General features: G+C 41.7%; 1 protein-coding gene across 1 annotated transcript; it reads left to right on the forward strand.

The window, feature by feature from the left end:
• The first annotated feature begins 71 nt into the window (after positions 1–71).
• LOC131854913 (3'-5' RNA helicase YTHDC2-like) lies at positions 72–14467 on the forward strand. Its single transcript, XM_059206096.1, is given in 15 exon segments — positions 72–456; positions 1317–1543; positions 2257–2358; positions 2817–2963; positions 3436–3583; positions 4576–4723; positions 5454–5629; positions 5939–6072; positions 6566–6723; positions 6725–6876; positions 9357–9538; positions 9755–11656; positions 11997–12121; positions 12805–12991; positions 13112–14467. Coding segments are annotated over 15 exon segments (5358 nt in total). The 5' UTR covers positions 72–242.
• Positions 14468–17696: the final 3229 nt, after the last annotated feature.

The raw sequence follows: 17696 nt of genomic DNA on the forward strand, positions 1-17696 counted from the left end.
TCAGAAATATAATGTCAATGTCAATGACTACCAGAAATCACAGACATAGTTGTACTGTGATATTTCTCATCTGTTTCTGTATTATCTGGTTTAATATTATTTAAGGATAATTTTTATTTTGCTCCTATTTCTGTTTTATTTAACTAATTATTGCATAATACCGGAACATTGTGTAAAGTAGTTAGTGTGTCATATATTGATATGTTAAGATTCTGTAAAAATTCAATAAATTAGCAATAAAGATGAGTTCTAAGAAAGGTAAACGAAATTTCGGTAACAAACATTTTCCCATAGCGGAATCCGTGAGTATAGCTCTCAAAATCCAACTGGACAAGTTTCTAAGTGATGAAAACGAAACGGAGCTCAAGTTCTCTACATTCCTATCGGCACAGGAGCGAGGTTTTATCCATGAGACTGTTGCTAAATTGGGCTTGAAGTCGAAATCCCGCGGTAAAGGTAAATGTTCTTATTTTAATGTTACATATTAGGTAGAAAAATGCCAAAGATCCTAAATTTATTTTTTTTGGTTCCTTTCTCCCCATTATAGGGAAAGGCAAAAAGACTTACTTAAGTTAATATATAAGTACTATTTTTTTTTTTTATTTATGACACAGATACAACATGAACTTATTTTAATTGGTACATTAACTATCTTAGAAATAAATGTAGTGTGTTACATTTTATATATAAATATTAATTTGTCATATAAATATATTCATTTCAATTTTATTTATTACTTCAAGTATTTTCACAATATTTACACAATTTCATAAGTTGAGTAATATCATTTTTGCACTAATATTCAATATAATTATTTAGGAGAATATTTCTTCTTTAAAAAAATATTTTTATTGTGTTATATTTTTATTATTATACTATGCAGGAATTTAATTGTCTGTTTAGTTTTAAAATATGGAAAATAATAAGGTGTAAGAATTTGTGCTTAGTTCTGCATTAATAAAGTAGGTCTTTGGGTTAGGTTGAATGCAAATTATAAATATTTGTGTAGATATTATGAATAAAATAAATTATACATTATACACAGATAACAATTTTTGTATAGAGTATATACAATAACAAAAAACAATTTGTGTTTAGTTCTGCATTAATAAAGAAGGTCTTTGGGTTAGGTTGCATGATCTAAACTATGAATTAAATATTTATGTGTACTCTTTAATTTAAAATAAATTTATGAATAAAATAAATTATAGAATTTATTACAAACACAAATTAAATCTTTCCCCTTTATAATATTAGTTCAAAAAACGCCCTGGTGAAAACTGAACATGTAATAAAACTTTATTTTAATTTTCCAGGTGTGAATCGTTTTATAACAATTTATAAAAGGGTTGGTTCCACAATCATTCAGAATGATGCCAAGTTGATATTGGATTCCAACATGAGATGTAGTATTGCTGAGCTCTCAAATGCCTTCCCACTTACCAGTAAGGAGAAGGATGACTTAAGCTGTTGTCCTGAGAAGGAGCGAAGCCCCCAGTTGGCTCATAAAAGTCTTGGACAACTGAACAATGGGGTTGCACAGGTGTGTAAACATAAATAACTATCATCATCATTTCAGCCTGGAAAACATCCACTGCTGAACAAAGGCCTCCTCCAAATATCTCCACAAAGATTGGTTCTGCTCTTCTCGCAACCATGCTTTCCAGCTATCTTGACCAGATTGTCGGTCCAAAAGAAGGCCTCCGACAAGGTTGACCGATGATCTGGAAATAACTATGTGTAATAAAAATATAATTAGAATAGTACCTAATAATAGTCGAAATTGTTATATGTCCATAAAATAAAAATAAAATAGATATTTTATAGATAGACATAGTATATTGTTGCTCATTTTGTTGTAATAGAATAAAAAGAATGTGTTAATAAAGTTACCAGGCTTGTTACAACTTTATTAACACATTCTTTTTTGAGACTTTATATCTGGGGTCATTATAAAATAACACTTGACTTCAAAACTTGGCTAGGGGTTGCAATCTCACGTAATGATTGTTCCACGCTGAGTTTCGACCTTTTTGTATTGCTACAGATCACACATAATAACATAATTTTATAAATCTTATCTTGTATTATGTATTGTCTATTCTTATGAACATGTTGTGTGTGATTAAACGTGTGTAACAAACAAATAAAGGATATATCTATCAAAAAAAATCATAACTTGTTTTATTTTTATGTAACTGGATTAGGTAAAATATGTATGTTGTTATATGATATTTCTTGTGTATTTATTTACAGGTCCCCAATACAACATATAATCCTGATCTGATAAAGTTTAGAGAGAAGCTGCCTATTTATGAACAAAGACTGGATCTAATTAATGCCATTACTCATAATCAGGTAACACATTTAAATCTATTTTAGACTACAGGATCCATAATATATGTGTTTAATTATTTAACAAATAATTAATTTATATACATTATTAACTTGTATACATACAATGTCACCTAGTCCCAAGGTAAGCAGAGCTTGTATTATGGGTCCCTGATAACTGATGTAAATACATATATAATATACATAGAAAACACCCGATCCATACAAACAATCATACACATGAATACAAATGCTTGTACTGTGCGAGTAATCAAACCCCCAACCATTTGAACTAATGTGGTGTGCTAGACCTAGTACCATACACAACAGTAGCTCTAGTATGCAGATGAGTAGAAGTTTCCAATGAGAAGCCACACTACATGATAGCATTATCTTGGGACTGATCACAAATGTACTCAGATAAAAAAGTGAAATATAGATAACATATTTGTTAAAAAGTAATCAAAATTGTTTGTTATCAGGTAGTAATAGTGGCTGGTGCTACAGGATGTGGGAAGACGACTCAGTTGCCGCAACTGGTGTTGGATTACTGCCAAGAACACAAGCAGCCTGCCAGGATATACTGTACTCAGCCCAGGAGAATATCGGCTGTCTCTGTTGCAGAGAGGGTAAACCATCTTTTAAACTAGATAGAAAAAAATACACATTACAAACAATTAAACTGTGATTATACTCACACATGTATAAAACATATACAGGCAAACATCTATGCCTATAGTCACCAATCAACACACACTTACACACTAGAATAAGTAATAAGAATATATCTAAATTTATAAGTAGGTAGACATATTCTTATTATTTATTCTATTTAAAGCCAGTTTATACACCAAGTAAATAAACTAGCTTAAAAAAAGAAATTCTGTGAGTTTCTTGCCAGTTCTTCTCAATTGAATCTGTATACTAAACTAGACGGTAGTGAAAAATATTAATAAAAAAAATATCGTTTATAAGTTAAAATCCTACATGAATATATGGATTTTGATTTGATTTGATTTCATATCTCTCTTATACCTGCGCACACATCCAACTAGTTATATGTAGTACTCAGTTTACTAATATTCATTGATGCCCGTTCAGGTAGCGTTAGAGCGCCAAGAGAAGATAGGACAGACCGTGGGCTACCAGATCAGGCTGGAGTCTCGCGTGAGTCCTCGCACGATACTCACGTACTGCACCAACGGAGTGCTGCTGAGGACACTCATGGCTGGGGACTCATCTCTCAGTGGTGAGTATACATTTTAGTTTATTCTTCCATTTAATTTCTTTCATAGTTACTTTTAAACTTTTATGTTTACTATACATTATTTATATTATTATCCGGGTCTTAACACAAACTAATTTTATGGCAAATAAAGGACCTCTCTCAAGTCAGCTCGTGACCTCGGCTACTGCAACATAGTCGAAACGTCGAAAGAGGTAAATACTTTTATTTGACATAAAATTAGTTCGTGTTAAGACCTGGTTAATAATATAAATATTTTGTTTCGTGATTATTGGATGAGTTTAAATTATTGGATGATTTTGGTGAAACAGAAATGTAATATTGACTATGACTTTAAAGAGGTTAGGTTTAGTTTCTTCTTGGAAACTGGGTACAGTTTTCCTTATTCGTGAATTAAAAAAAATTGTATGTGCAGTTAGTTTCCCCAAAATTTTGGTAGGACAACATTGGAGAGAAGAAATGTATAGGGGAGGGTAATTGAATATAGGAACGTCCGTGTAGATCTAAAAAAAAATCACAGGCCATCTGTTTATAACAGAAATATAAATAGAAATAATCTTTATTCAAATAAACTTAATATAAGCACTTTTGAATAGTCAAGTTTTTTTTATTCTACCTCTTATTCGGAATGCAGATTCATCACAAGAAGAATAAGCAAAAACTTAATTATATTGTGTTAATTAATTTAAGAAACTTGTGTGTTGCTCTTTTAAATAAATATTGATTTACTTATATTTAATTAACAACAAGGATTAGGCATGCGACAATCAACATAGAAACCGCTACGCACTTAATCTCTGTTCACGTTAACGTATAAGAAAAGTGTAATAGATGGTAAAAATAGGACACGACCCTTTTTTACAAAAATTGCGCGGATGGATGAAATTTCTCTTTTATTATATACAAATAGAAAAAGTAATTAATTTTGGGAGCTTCTGAGAATATTGGGGGGAGGGGGTAAGAGTAGATTATGTACAGTCAAACGATGGGTACAGGCGTGACGCACGTGTTCGTGGACGAGGTGCACGAGCGTGACAAGTTCAGCGACTTCCTGCTGATCGCGCTGCGAGACGCCCTGCCGCGCTTCAAGGACCTCAAGCTCATCCTCATGTCAGCCACCATGGACACACAGATATTTTCCAGGTCAGCGATGTGTAATGAACGTTAATTTTATTTGTATTAATAACAAGTAAGAGGTATACGATAATCAACATAAAAACCGTTACGCACTCCGTCCCAGTGCAATCAGATAATATTGTCAGAGCTATGAATTTTAAGATTGGTCTACAAAAACATTATTATCGTTTACAAACTCTTCAAATTTATAATAATCTTTTTTAAAAAGTAAGTGTTTTATACGACATTTGAATCTTTTTTCATGCAGATTTAGAACAGACCCTGGTAATTTGTTGTAAAACCTTACCCAATCGTCATAAAACGAATTACTAACTTTAGTTAAGCGGCATTTCGGTTAAATAAGTCTGTTGTTATTATGTAATCTTTTATTAGTGTAATCGCTAACTCTTTTGAAACTTTTTTTTTAATAATTATAATAATCTCACAGCGCCATCTAGACCCAAGTTAAGCTCTTGTGTTATTAGATAACTGATACATATACATAGATATTTTTTTTTTGTAAATACATTCATATTATACATAGAAAACACCCAGACCGATACAAACAATCATACTCATGGATTAGACCGCCGAACTGTCTATATTTTTCCTGGCTTACATGATATTTTCGTAAATGCATTGAGAATACTATCGTATCTAATTGGAATATTGAAATGTCCAACAAGCTTACGGACCACTTGGTAGTAATCGGCAACTGTTATGTGACGCTGCTAGACATTAAACTAATACTCTACAGGTATTTCAACAACTGCCCAGTACTCACAATACCGGGCCGTTTGCACGATGTGCAGAAATATTACCTGGAGGACGTGTTGAAGCTCACGCAGTACCGCTCTAAGAAGATGATTCAAGTAGAGAAGGAGCTCAGATCCAAACTCAAGACTGGACAGAGCTATTGGGCCCATTTAGAAGGTAAGCAAAATTTTGAATTGTTATCTGTTAAAAATTTAGGATATCCTACTGAATAAAGGTTTTTTATTTTGTACCAGAGGTAGACTGTTTATAAAGTCGATGGCCGCGATTTCGATTCCTCAATTTTAGATAGAAAAAAATCTTTAATTTAAATAATCTTTAAGAATAAAAATCTTTAATATAAATTTTCATTCGATTTCTCTTTATAGGATATAGGATATTTTCTCGAACTGTCCATTATTATTATATTTTTTATGGTTATCATATAATATTATGAATTGTATATCACATTCTTTTGTTCCAATACAGGACAGAAAGCAAACCAAGATGAAAGTCCCAGTACAAGCAATAAGGAAAAAGAGGATAAGGAAAACGAGATGGACCCGGCCCTGCAGGCAGATATGGACGAGTTCTTGGAGCAGTGCTTCAAAGAAGGCAGCCTCGTATGTATTACTATAGTCCGCCCTGGTGTTTAGAACTTTCTGAGTTTTGTGTATTTACATTTTAGTGTTTGAAATGTAAATTATTGATTCTAGAATAATTTCCGTTTCAAATACTGAAAGAATTTCTTAAATCGTACCAATTTCTCTTTAATCGTACCATTGACTCGTAATGGCCTTTAGTATAAAATATAGATGCAGCATCATGATCTAGTCTTTTATCATCGGTGTTTAATATCTTCACAATAAATCTGTTCTTTTTATATTATGTTGTACAGATCAACAATGAATGATTTAGGAGTGCTTTTTTTGTAAATGAATGATACTTAGGGGTAGTTCACCCCAGCAGTATGCCCGGGCAAAAAGCCTATGCTCTATGTCGGTACCCAGCGATCCGTAAGGACTACGGATGACCCGAACCGGAACTGACGGCATAATTACCAGACAGAGGTACCTAGAGAGACGTGTTAGGTAAATAGATGTGTGTGGTCGGCAGGACTCGTTCTGCCAGATCCTGTACATGTACGTGTCGGAGGGCGTGCCGGTGGACTGCGCGCACTCGCGCTCGCACCAGACCGGACTCATGGCCGCCGCCGCGCACGGACTCGCCGAGACTGCGGCGCACGTGCTGCACATTGGTATTGATTGAACTTTTTTCTAATGTTACGCTAACGACATATTTAGTAATTTAAATTCACAGTGTTCATAGCTAAACATGATTTCTAACCAACACAATTCTAACCTTCTCCGTTCGAAAGAGCACCCTCAAACACATAAAGGACAATGGTTCCAGATTTTTTCTGATCGCACTCATTGTATTGTATTTCTGATGTTTGCACTCATTCGGGCCGTTGTGCGTGTAGAGCCAGACTACTAACGTAGCCGAGCTCCTCCCAAAAGCGCGTCTGGTGTCTTCGCACTTAACCTCACCGTTCTGAGGATGAATGATTACGTGACTTCAGCTGCCCCGACAGAGGGGCTGTCTCTATCAATTTTGTATAAGTGTTTGTTTAAGAAACAATGGCCCGTTATTGTCCCTATCATTATTTTGAGGTTATGTCTATCTAGATTAAGTAGACGTGTTGTTAACCGATGCAATCAGTGGTTAGGTTCCATCTTTGGTTTTGTATTTCGGTGGATCTCTGGCGAATCCAGGTGCGAAATTGCGAGAATGGTATTTGCATGAGCGGGAGGGGGCCTGCAACCACCATACCGGATCCTACTCTTCGTGACCATATGGCCCCTTTATCCACTGGATAATTACTCCGTTGGCGTTGCAATTTTTTCCAGGGCGATGTGGCACTCGATTATTAGTTTGTTGTTGGATTTTCTGTTCTGTATTAACATCATCCGATATGAATTTAATGTTGAAATTGTGACCCCTAACCTGTATAAGCTTTTGCTTTAAAACATTCGCACTGAAAGATCGAACTGTGTTTCATAGATATGTTCATGTTGAGGTCCGATGTTCTCTGTGTTTTAAGTTCATTTACTGCAGATTGGTCCCTTTCCTCCTCCTTCAATTGTATTTGGTATTTTGTTAAACGAGTGGTATGCTTGATAGCAATCAAAGGTTCATATTCGATTGCTTGGTTCAGGATGGTTGTGTTGTATTAGACCAAGATGGTATAATCTTGTGGCAGCTATAGCTGCTTCTTGCTGTATGTATAGGTAAGGGGTGTAACCTATTTCCATTGCCATTGTTGGGGTTGTTTTCAACATCCAGTAACTGAGGAGCATGCAAGTCTTTGGAAAGATCTTAGTTTGTTGACTGTGGTTCACCTTGTCCACCAAACCAAGGCCCCATATACCAGCATTGGTCTTAGTACTGATGTGTATAGCCAGAGAGTTATTTTCGAGGAGACACCCCATTTATTACCAAGCATTTTCCTGCATTCATCACTTTTGTTAATTTTGTGACAAGGTGTTTATTAGTTTGCTGTCTAGTATGACTCCCAAGTACTTGACCTCCTCCTTAAGTTTAAGCTCTGTATAAAGAAAATTGAAAGTACCTGGAGCTCTTTTGTTTCATTCTACAGGTTTTCGCACCATCTCTCTATTGTTCTGAAGGCTTCTCCTCAATGTCAAATTTCCTGATATAAGTACACAATGTCGTCTAAAACAGGTCGTTGTCGTTGAGCTCCTCAATGAGTTCATTTAGTTGCGACCCCTCCTTGTGGACAACTTACGATCCCACGTGTGGTAGTGTTTACGGTGAATGGTGCGGTTTTTCAGCATGTTGTTTATCCATTCTATGAGAGTTGTTGGTACTCCTTGTATGGCAAGAGCGCGACTGATACTTGTAAAGTTCGTTTTATCAAAGGCCCCTTCGATGTCTATGAAGGAGGACGAGTTACCAATGCGACTTACGACGCTGTGGAGTGCTGATTCCGTTGATTTGCCTTGACTGTAGGCGTGTTGGTTGGTGTGCAGTGGTTTGTTTATACATATCAGGTCTCTGATCTCTTTGTCGCAAAGCCTCTCCATTGTTTTTAGTAAAAACGATGTGAGACTAATTGGTCGAAAGGACTTGGCCTGTGTGTAGTCACCTCTGCCAGGTTTCGGAATGAAAATTACTTTCACTTCCTCATCAATGTATCGGTGAGCTAGGCATCGGAAAAGTTGAACCAAGTGTTCCCATTTCAGGAGAGCCGGAAAAATACCGTCTAGTCCTCCTTTGAAAGGTAGAAATGTGTTGATTGCCCATGTGAGTCTTTCTCTGTTTATTACTCTGCTTGCTATCTCCCAGTGAGCTGCTGGAGAGATCCTGGGAAGTAGTTGACAGGCAGGTTTCTGTGTGATCGCACTCATTGTCAAGAGCTCTATCGACAAAAGCGTCGCACTTAAATTATGAATGAATGCACTCACTGTATGGGAACAGTTGAAACTTGAATGCCAAATTCTTATCATTTAGGCTGTAATGGGTTAATATAAAAAGGTAGCCTCATATGTATTATTATGACCCATCCCGGTTTTGACCGGATATGGGTCTTAGAGTTTTGTGTATATTAACATCATAATTATTAATTGTCACACATTTTATTATTTTCATAATTGTACCGATATTCTTTAAGCGATGTTATAGCGGTTTTATAGAATCGAGGTCTACTCTTTTATTACAGACGCATGCCCCGAATAAATAACCTAAAAAGATAACATTTAAATACGTTAAATTCCTACTGTGTGTGTTTATATTAAAATCCTGTCATCACATATTTTATAGTACGTTTATTTTTCATGTTAAAAATATTAACGGGATAATAATTATTTCATTTTGGCTAAAGGATACGTGTACCGGCACACCATATCTGAGGACCTCGTAGATCACGACCTGATACTCGCCCTCATCAAGTACATTCATGTTTTGTGTTTTAATTTCCTGAGAGATTTATGTGCGTGCTAGATGAACGCGTCCAAGTATCAGGTCTTCACTCTTCATAGTAACATGCAGACGCTGGACCAGAAGAAGGTAATTTTGTCATTTTATAGTTTCATGTGTATATTCAGCGTGTACTTTAATGTGAGTTGTGTGAGATTATTTATTTATTTATTTTCGGAAAACCAATGCTGACTACGTTTCAAAAGATCGGATATCGGATCGATATCGATACTCAGATTAGACTAGAAACATTATATTAAAAACATTTTAAATTTAGCCTAATAATACTCATACCGTACGACGTAGGTGTTCGGGCAGCTGTCGAACACGCGCAAGATAATACTGTCCACGAACATCGCGGAGACGTCGATCACGATCGACGACGTCGTGTACGTCGTGGACTCGTGCAAGGTGAAGGAGAAGTACTACGAGTCGAGCGGCGGCGTGTGCTCGCTGCAGTGCGTGTGGTCGTCGCGGGCGGGCGCGCGGCAGCGGGCGGGGCGCGCGGGGCGCACGCGGCCCGGCCGCGCCTACCGCCTCGCCTCGCGCCGCCGCCACGCCGCCCTCCCGCCGCACGCGCCCCCGGAGATGGCGCGCGCGCCGCTCCACGAGCTCTGCCTGCACGCCAAGCTGCTGGCGGCCGGCCCGGCGCCCGTGGCCGACTTCCTGGCGCGCGCGCCCGACCCGCCCGCCTTCCTCGCCGTGCGCAACGCCGTCGCGCTCCTCAAGACCGTCGGCGCGCTCACGCCCGTCGAGGACCTCACCGAGCTCGGCCGCCACCTGCTCGACCTCACCGTCGAGCCGAAGCTCGGCAAGATGCTGCTGTACGCGTGCGTGCTCAAGTGCCTCGACCCGGTGCTGACGATCGTGTGCGCGCTGGCCGACAAGGAGCCGTTCCAGATGGCGCCGACGGCGGAGGGGCGGCGGCGCGGCGGCGCGGCGCGGCGCCAGCTGGCGGCGGCGGCGCGGTCGGACCACATGGCGCTGCTGCGCGCGTTCCAGGCGTGGCAGGCGGCGCGCGCCGCCGGCGCCGACCGCGCCTTCTGCGCGCGCACGCTCGTCTGCGGCGCCACCATGGAGATGATCGTCGCGCACCGCGCCCGCCTGCTGGCGCAGCTGCGCGCGCTCGGCCTGGTGAAGGCGCGCGGCTCGGGCGACATCAAGGACGTGAACGTCAACTCGGAGAAGTGGCACGTGGTGAAGGCCGTGCTGGTCGGCGGCCTGTACCCGTCGATCGCGCGCGTGGACCGCGAGGCGGGCGCGCTGCGCACGTCGCGCGAGGTGAAGGTGGCGTTCCACCCGAGCTCCACGCTGCACCGCGGCGGCGGCCAGGCCGGCGCGCGCGACTCGCTGCGGGACCTGCCCACCGACTGGGTGGTGTTCGAGGAGATCTCCCGCGCGGGCCGGTTCTGCTTCATCCGCTGCAACACGCTGGTGACGCCGCTGACGGTGGCGCTGTTCGGCGGCCCGCTGCGGCTGGCGGCCGGCGCGCTCACCCAGCGCGCCAACCCGCCCGGCCTCTCCAGCGACTCCGACAGCGAGGCCGACGAGGGCAACGCCTCGCCCGACACCGCCGTGCTCACGCTCGACGACTGGATGGCCTTCACGGCCGACGCCTCCGACGCCATCAGCGTCTACTACCTGCGCCAGAAGCTGTGCGCGCTCATCATCCGCCGGATGTCGAACCCGGCCAAGCCGATGACACCCCTCGACGAGCAGATACTGAACACGGTCGTCCACGTGCTCGGGGCCGAGGAGAAGAACGTGGGCCTTAACCAGCCGAGCGGCATCGGCCAGAGGCCCAAGCCGCCGACGGTGGACTCCCCGAACTGGCGAATGAGACTCGACAACGACGAGCAGTACCGCCACGACAATAAGTATTACCCGCAGTACGGTCAGAATGAATACCCGGGGAATAGTTTGTATCAGAACGCATACGGGTACAGAAACGGACAGGCGCGGCCGGGCTGGCGAGGCGAGGCCGGGCAGAGTTTCTCGCCGCAGTCGTACAGTGGGCCCAAGAGTCCGATGTCGCCGAACGGCAAGACGCTGCTGGCGAACATCGAGAAGTATGCGGACAACAGCGAAAACTCGGCGCGGTACTTTATTGTGAAGACTGATGATGTGCAAACCGTGGAGCAGGCGCAGAGGTCCGGCAATTTCCCATTCACGCAGAGCACAGTGAAAAAGTTACAAAAACTTAAACAGGTAAGACTTTCTATTGACAAGGTGCGAATACAGTTTCAATGTCTCAAAAAATCTATTGTTCTCTTAATTTACACTCAGTAACAATAATTAATAGAAAAAATGATTCCATATTGGATTTTTACAATATAATAAATTAGAAGGAGTATCTCAAGGATCTATTATGGGTCCCTTGTTTTAATTAAAATTTTCTATAGAATTTTAAATTTTTTACTATTTTGTAATTCAAAGACTTATTTTTAAATTTGATGTGTACTACGTTTATTTAACAGTATTCCTTAAAATCTTTGTCAGTTTATATTTCGAACGAATTTTGCGATATTAATATAATGGTGTCTCGTAGGAGGGCCACCACGTGGTGGTGGTGTTTTCGTGCGCGAGCGTCGCTAAGTTCGTGGGGTGTGCCGCCCTCACCGACCAAGGCCTCGACTGGGTGCAAACAAACCACCTGCCCTTCCACTCTGTCAGGTAACTCATGACACTTACAATTTTTTTTAAAGTAAAACTTCTTTATAGATGACATATGTGATCTAAGCGTCGGTAACGCTTTTTCGTGACCGAAAAATCCTAACACATTTATTTTTCATTTGATGGATGATAATGGAATGGTGCAAATGGCGCCTACGCTAAAGATATACGCTGATGGGGCAACAATGGAGGAAAATAAATTGAGCATGAGGTCAGGTCGGTTAGGCCATCATAACAAATTCACTAAGAATGTATCAAATTCAAATTTAAAATTCAATTCAAAATCTTTATTCAAAATATTTTTATATACTAGCTGGCCGTGGAACTTTGTCTACATTTTCCTCGTTTTTGTTTCAATATTTTTCATTAATGTTATATAACATAGCACTTTTATCGATAAATAGTCTATCAAATCGTAATCAAAATTCAAAGTCCGATAAGTCGTACTGGACATCCAAAATTGACACTTCAACTTTTTATTATAGTCACAGCGTTAGATCGGTCGAAAGAGATCTGTTACAGTTAATAATCGTGCACTATTTTAAGTCACAAAGCATATTTATCATTCCGAATATGAATTAGCGGTACATAAATAAAAGTGATGATTACTCGAAAGCGCTTCGATGGAAGTTTATTTGAATAATAATTCTACATTGTATTCTGCTACTACTTAAAACTTGCAGGCACATAGTGAACTCGCTGCCACACGGCAGGCCGGGCGGCGCGGGTGGGAGCGGCGCCGGCGGCGGTGGAGGAGGAGGAGGAGGAGGAGGAGGCGGCGGTGAAGCAGCCGAGCTGGCCGCCGCCGCCGGCGCGGCGCTGGTGGCCGCACTCACGGCCGCGCGGCGACCGCACCGACACCATCCGCGCGCCATACACAAGCACACCCACCCGCCCGACCTGTAGCCGCCGCCGCGCTGGTGGCCGCACTGACCGCACCGACACCATCCGCGCGCCATACACAAGCACACCCACCCGCCCGACCTGTAGCCGCCGCCGCGCTGGTGGCCGACCGCACCGACACCATCCGCGCGCCATACACAAGCACACCCACCCGCCCGACCTGTAGCCGCCGCCGCGCTGGTGGCCGCACTGACCGCACCGACACCATCCGCGCGCCATACACAAGCACACCCACCCGCCCGACCTGTAGCCGCCGCCGCGCTGGTGGCCGCACTGACCGCACCGACACCATCCGCGCGCCATACACAAGCACACCCACCCGCCCGACCTGTAGCCGCCGCCGCGCTGGTGGCCGCACTGACCGCACCGACACCATCCGCGCGCCATACACAAGCACACCCACCCGCCCGACCTGTAGCCGCCGCCGCGCTGGTGGCCGCACTGACCGCACCGACACCATCCGCGCGCCATACACAAGCACACCCACCCGCCCGACCTGTAGCCGCCGCCGCGCTGGTGGCCGCACTGACCGCACCGACACCATCCGCGCGCCATACACAAGCACACCCACCCGCCCGACCTGTAGCCGCCGCCGCGCTGGTGGCCGCACTGACCGCACCGACACCATCCGCGCGCCATACACAAGCACACCCACCCGCCCGACCTGTAGCCGCCGCCGCGCTGGTGGCCGCACTGACCGCACCGACACCATCCGCGCGCCATACACAAGCACACCCACCCGCCCGACCTGTAGCCGCCGCCGCGCTGGTGGCCGCACTGACCGCACCGACACCATCCGCGCGCCATACACAAGCACACCCACCCGCCCGACCTGTAGCCGCCGCCGCGCTGGTGGCCGCACTGACCGCACCGACACCATCCGCGCGCCATACACAAGCACACCCACCCGCCCGACCTGTAGCCGCCGCCGCGCTGGTGGCCGCACTGACCGCACCGACACCATCCGCGCGCCATACACAAGCACACCCACCCGCCCGACCTGTAGCCGCCGCCGCGCTGGTGGCCGCACTGACCGCACCGACACCATCCGCGCGCCATACACAAGCACACCCACCCGCCCGACCTGTAGCCGCCGCCGCTCTGGTGGACGCACTGTCAGAACCACACTTCCGCGCGCCATACACACGCACACCCGCCCGCCCTGGAGCCGCCGCCGCGCTGGTGGCCGCACTGACCGCACCGACACCATCCGCGCGCCATACACAAGCACACCCACCCGCCCGACCTGTAGCCGCCGCCGCGCTGGTGGCCGCACTGACCGCACCGACACCATCCGCGCGCCATACACAAGCACACCCACCCGCCCGACCTGTAGCCGCCGCCGCACGCCACCCACCACCAATCATTCGGACGATCACCGAAAGGCGACGAGTAAATTATAAAAGAAGTATTCTAAGTAGCATAAGGCCTGACCAAATCTAACGATACTAACGTTCCGTTAGAAGTTTAAAATAATTCAACAGTTTGTTTTTTTGTTTGTTGCCAACGTTATTTTGCAGACTAGTTATATGTGAACGTGATTTAGGAAACTAGTTTTCTGTTTAATAATTTAGTTAAAACTTTTTCAACACGCTTGATCGTAAAGTGGATTTAAATTCACCGGTTTTTGATATATAAAGCAACTGATAAAATACGTGTGCATATTTATACATAATCACACTTTTTGCTTTGTTTTATCCAATTTCAAACTGACCGCCGCGCGGCACAAGCCAGTAAGCTGTGCGCTGATAAAACGGTGAGAAAGCAACAGTATGCATCACAGTTTTATGATTGAGTTTATTTAAAATCAAGTGTGTTGAAAACCGTCGTTCGATATACGTGCGTATTTAACACACTCGGCTCTATTACGCCCTCGCTTTCGACTCGGGCTGAAATTCCGCCTCGTGTGTTATAAGCATCATAACGCACTTATATCGTAATTTACTATTAAACTATTTCATAATGTAGCTTATTATAATATTAAAATATTTGGAAGACAATATACAGTAGTATATCTCTTGTATACTTAAAAAAGTATAATACATGTGTAAATATCAGGGATGTTATGGATATGTAATTTCGGATACGGATGGGTTTCGGATATACGAATGATTATTATACCGGATACGGATACGGATGCGGATATCAAATTATTTCTCTTTTAATCTTAATTATTAATTGTTTTGATAATTTTGGTTACAAATATTAATTTTTTCAGGAATTCCATAAGTAAAATACAAATAACTAATAAACTGGTTTTATTTATATGTCAACATTTGGTAGGAATTACAATCAGTCTCAATTAGGCTCCGCCCCTATCCGATATTTATCCGAAACGTTTTAATTCGGATTCGTAATTACGGATAATTTTTTATATCGGATATCCGATAGTTTCGGTTAAGATTACGGAGCTGCCTAACATCCCTGGTAAATATTGTACTCTGTAATGTTGTATAATATTAGCACATGTAGGGTAATAAATAGATTATATAAAAACACTATTTTCGCAAAATGATTTTCGTAAAATGTCCGCAATTTGAGAACAATTATAGTAGTGTTAATAACAACATTATTACATCTCAAACCCGAATTGCTGTGTAAGTTTTCGGAATAGTTCGTATACAGAGGTTGTTCATTTTCTCTGTAAATAAAACGTTAACTATATAATAAGATTTTATAGTGCAATAAACGCATTTTCTTATGTACAATTTGTACGATACGTAAATTTAGAAGTTTACAAGAAAAAGTGAAGTATTAAATTTAATTCATTAATAATGAATTAAATTTAATAAAGAATAATGCAACTAAATATGGAATTGTTTGTATAAAAGCGTTATAATAATGTTTAGTATTTGCATACAAATGATTCAATATTGATTTTGATTCCCATTTCCCTGTAATGTTTAGTGTTTTTGTATTTCGAGTGATATAGTATATATGGCTTTCCTAATTGGAAATTGTTGCTATTTTGTGGGCTTTAAAATTACATCTGTAAGGAAATAATGAGCGTACATAGAAGGGACTGCAATTTTCACAATTAGACTTAGACTGTAGAGTGGTTGTTAATTTTAATAGTATTTTATTCCTGGTTCCTGCAGGACAGGCCCGGCTTAGTCTGATGTATCGATTCAAAAGTTCTATGTATACACTTTGTTATAATAAATACATGAAGAGATATAACAAAATAAAGCTTACATAAATATTATAGCGTCCTTGTACCACAGTTTTATGAATATATTTTATTAAATATGATGCGTGAATATAGCTATTTTATTAATAAGGGGTCATCCATAAATCTCGTCACACGGTAAGAAGGAGGGGATGAAGTGTGACATGTGACAAAGATAGGAGTTAAAAATCTAAATGACGTCAACAGTAAGCGGGGAGGGTATAAACTGTGACATTATGTGACAAAGATAAAAGTTAAAAATCTAAATGACGTCACACAGTATGGGGGGAGGGGATAAATGTGACCTTGTGTGACAAAGGTAGAAGTTAAAAATCTAAATGACGTCACACGGTAAGCGGGGCGGAAGGGATAAAGTGTGACATTATGTGACTAAGGGCGACTTCTCCAGTGGTTTCTGAGTACATATTCAAATGTTTGATTTGATGTTGACATTATTAAAAAAATAATTTCGAAGTTGCTGTTTTAGTTTTTCGGTGCAAAATACGTGACGTCACTAGGAATGGGGGAATGTGACAAAATACGGGGTGGGCATGGATGGCCCCCTAAGTTGTTTTTATGAAACTAGTTGTGTAAATACGGATAATGAATTGTACCCTTGTTAATATAACTTAGGAAATGATTTTTCCGTGTCAATGAATTCAACATTATATTTACTTTTATTAATGTTGTTATTACTGTCAGTGGTATCGGCTGCTTAAGACTAAAACGTGTTATTTTTAAAAATAAAAATATTTAAAAGCATACATTTAATTTGCAATAGTTATAATTGCTTTTAAACTACAATGTACTTCGTACATATTTACAACAATATATGTCAATATAACAAAGGAGTTTTATGTCCAACATATAGCATGGGTACCTCAGACTCACTTACTTGTGTCGCCAAGCAACTTGATTATTTTGTTTAATAATTCTGCTATTATTAGCACGGGTAAGAACACAAATATTCAGTAGGGAAACCTGACCACCGTTACTAGAATGACCTTTTATATTGCTGATCACTAGCGTAGCCTGGTCGCCGAACACACTAGATTTCCACACCATATCCATACTAATAGAGCTTGGATGGACGTTGCCTGATGTAGTCTCTTTTAGAAGCGAAACATATGGCAATATGGATGTAGATCCGATAACTGTCGGAGTTTGATCACCAATAAAGAAAGCTTCCTATAGCATTCAGGTTTCCGCACTGAATATTTCTGGTCGCACACATGCTAATGGTAGCGGAATTATACAAAATAATACAAATGTGTTAAGTATTGAAATGGATCGTAAAATCACAACTAATTCAATAAAATATATTGCATGTTTTAAACTTGACGCGGTCATTATTTATACGTATAATTAGTATGACCACCATGATCACGGGTAAACCAAATAAATATAATACGTGGTAAGATCCCGTGATTTTTACTAATTATACGTATAAATATATTGCATATTTTGAATGAATACGTAAGTCATGATAGTGGAATTAGCAGC

The sequence above is a fragment of the Achroia grisella genome, unplaced genomic scaffold, assembly GCF_030625045.1.
Source record: "Achroia grisella isolate CSIRO2021 unplaced genomic scaffold, CSIRO_AGI_Agris_v1 utg1248, whole genome shotgun sequence".
Classification (NCBI taxonomy): domain Eukaryota; kingdom Metazoa; phylum Arthropoda; class Insecta; order Lepidoptera; family Pyralidae; genus Achroia; species Achroia grisella.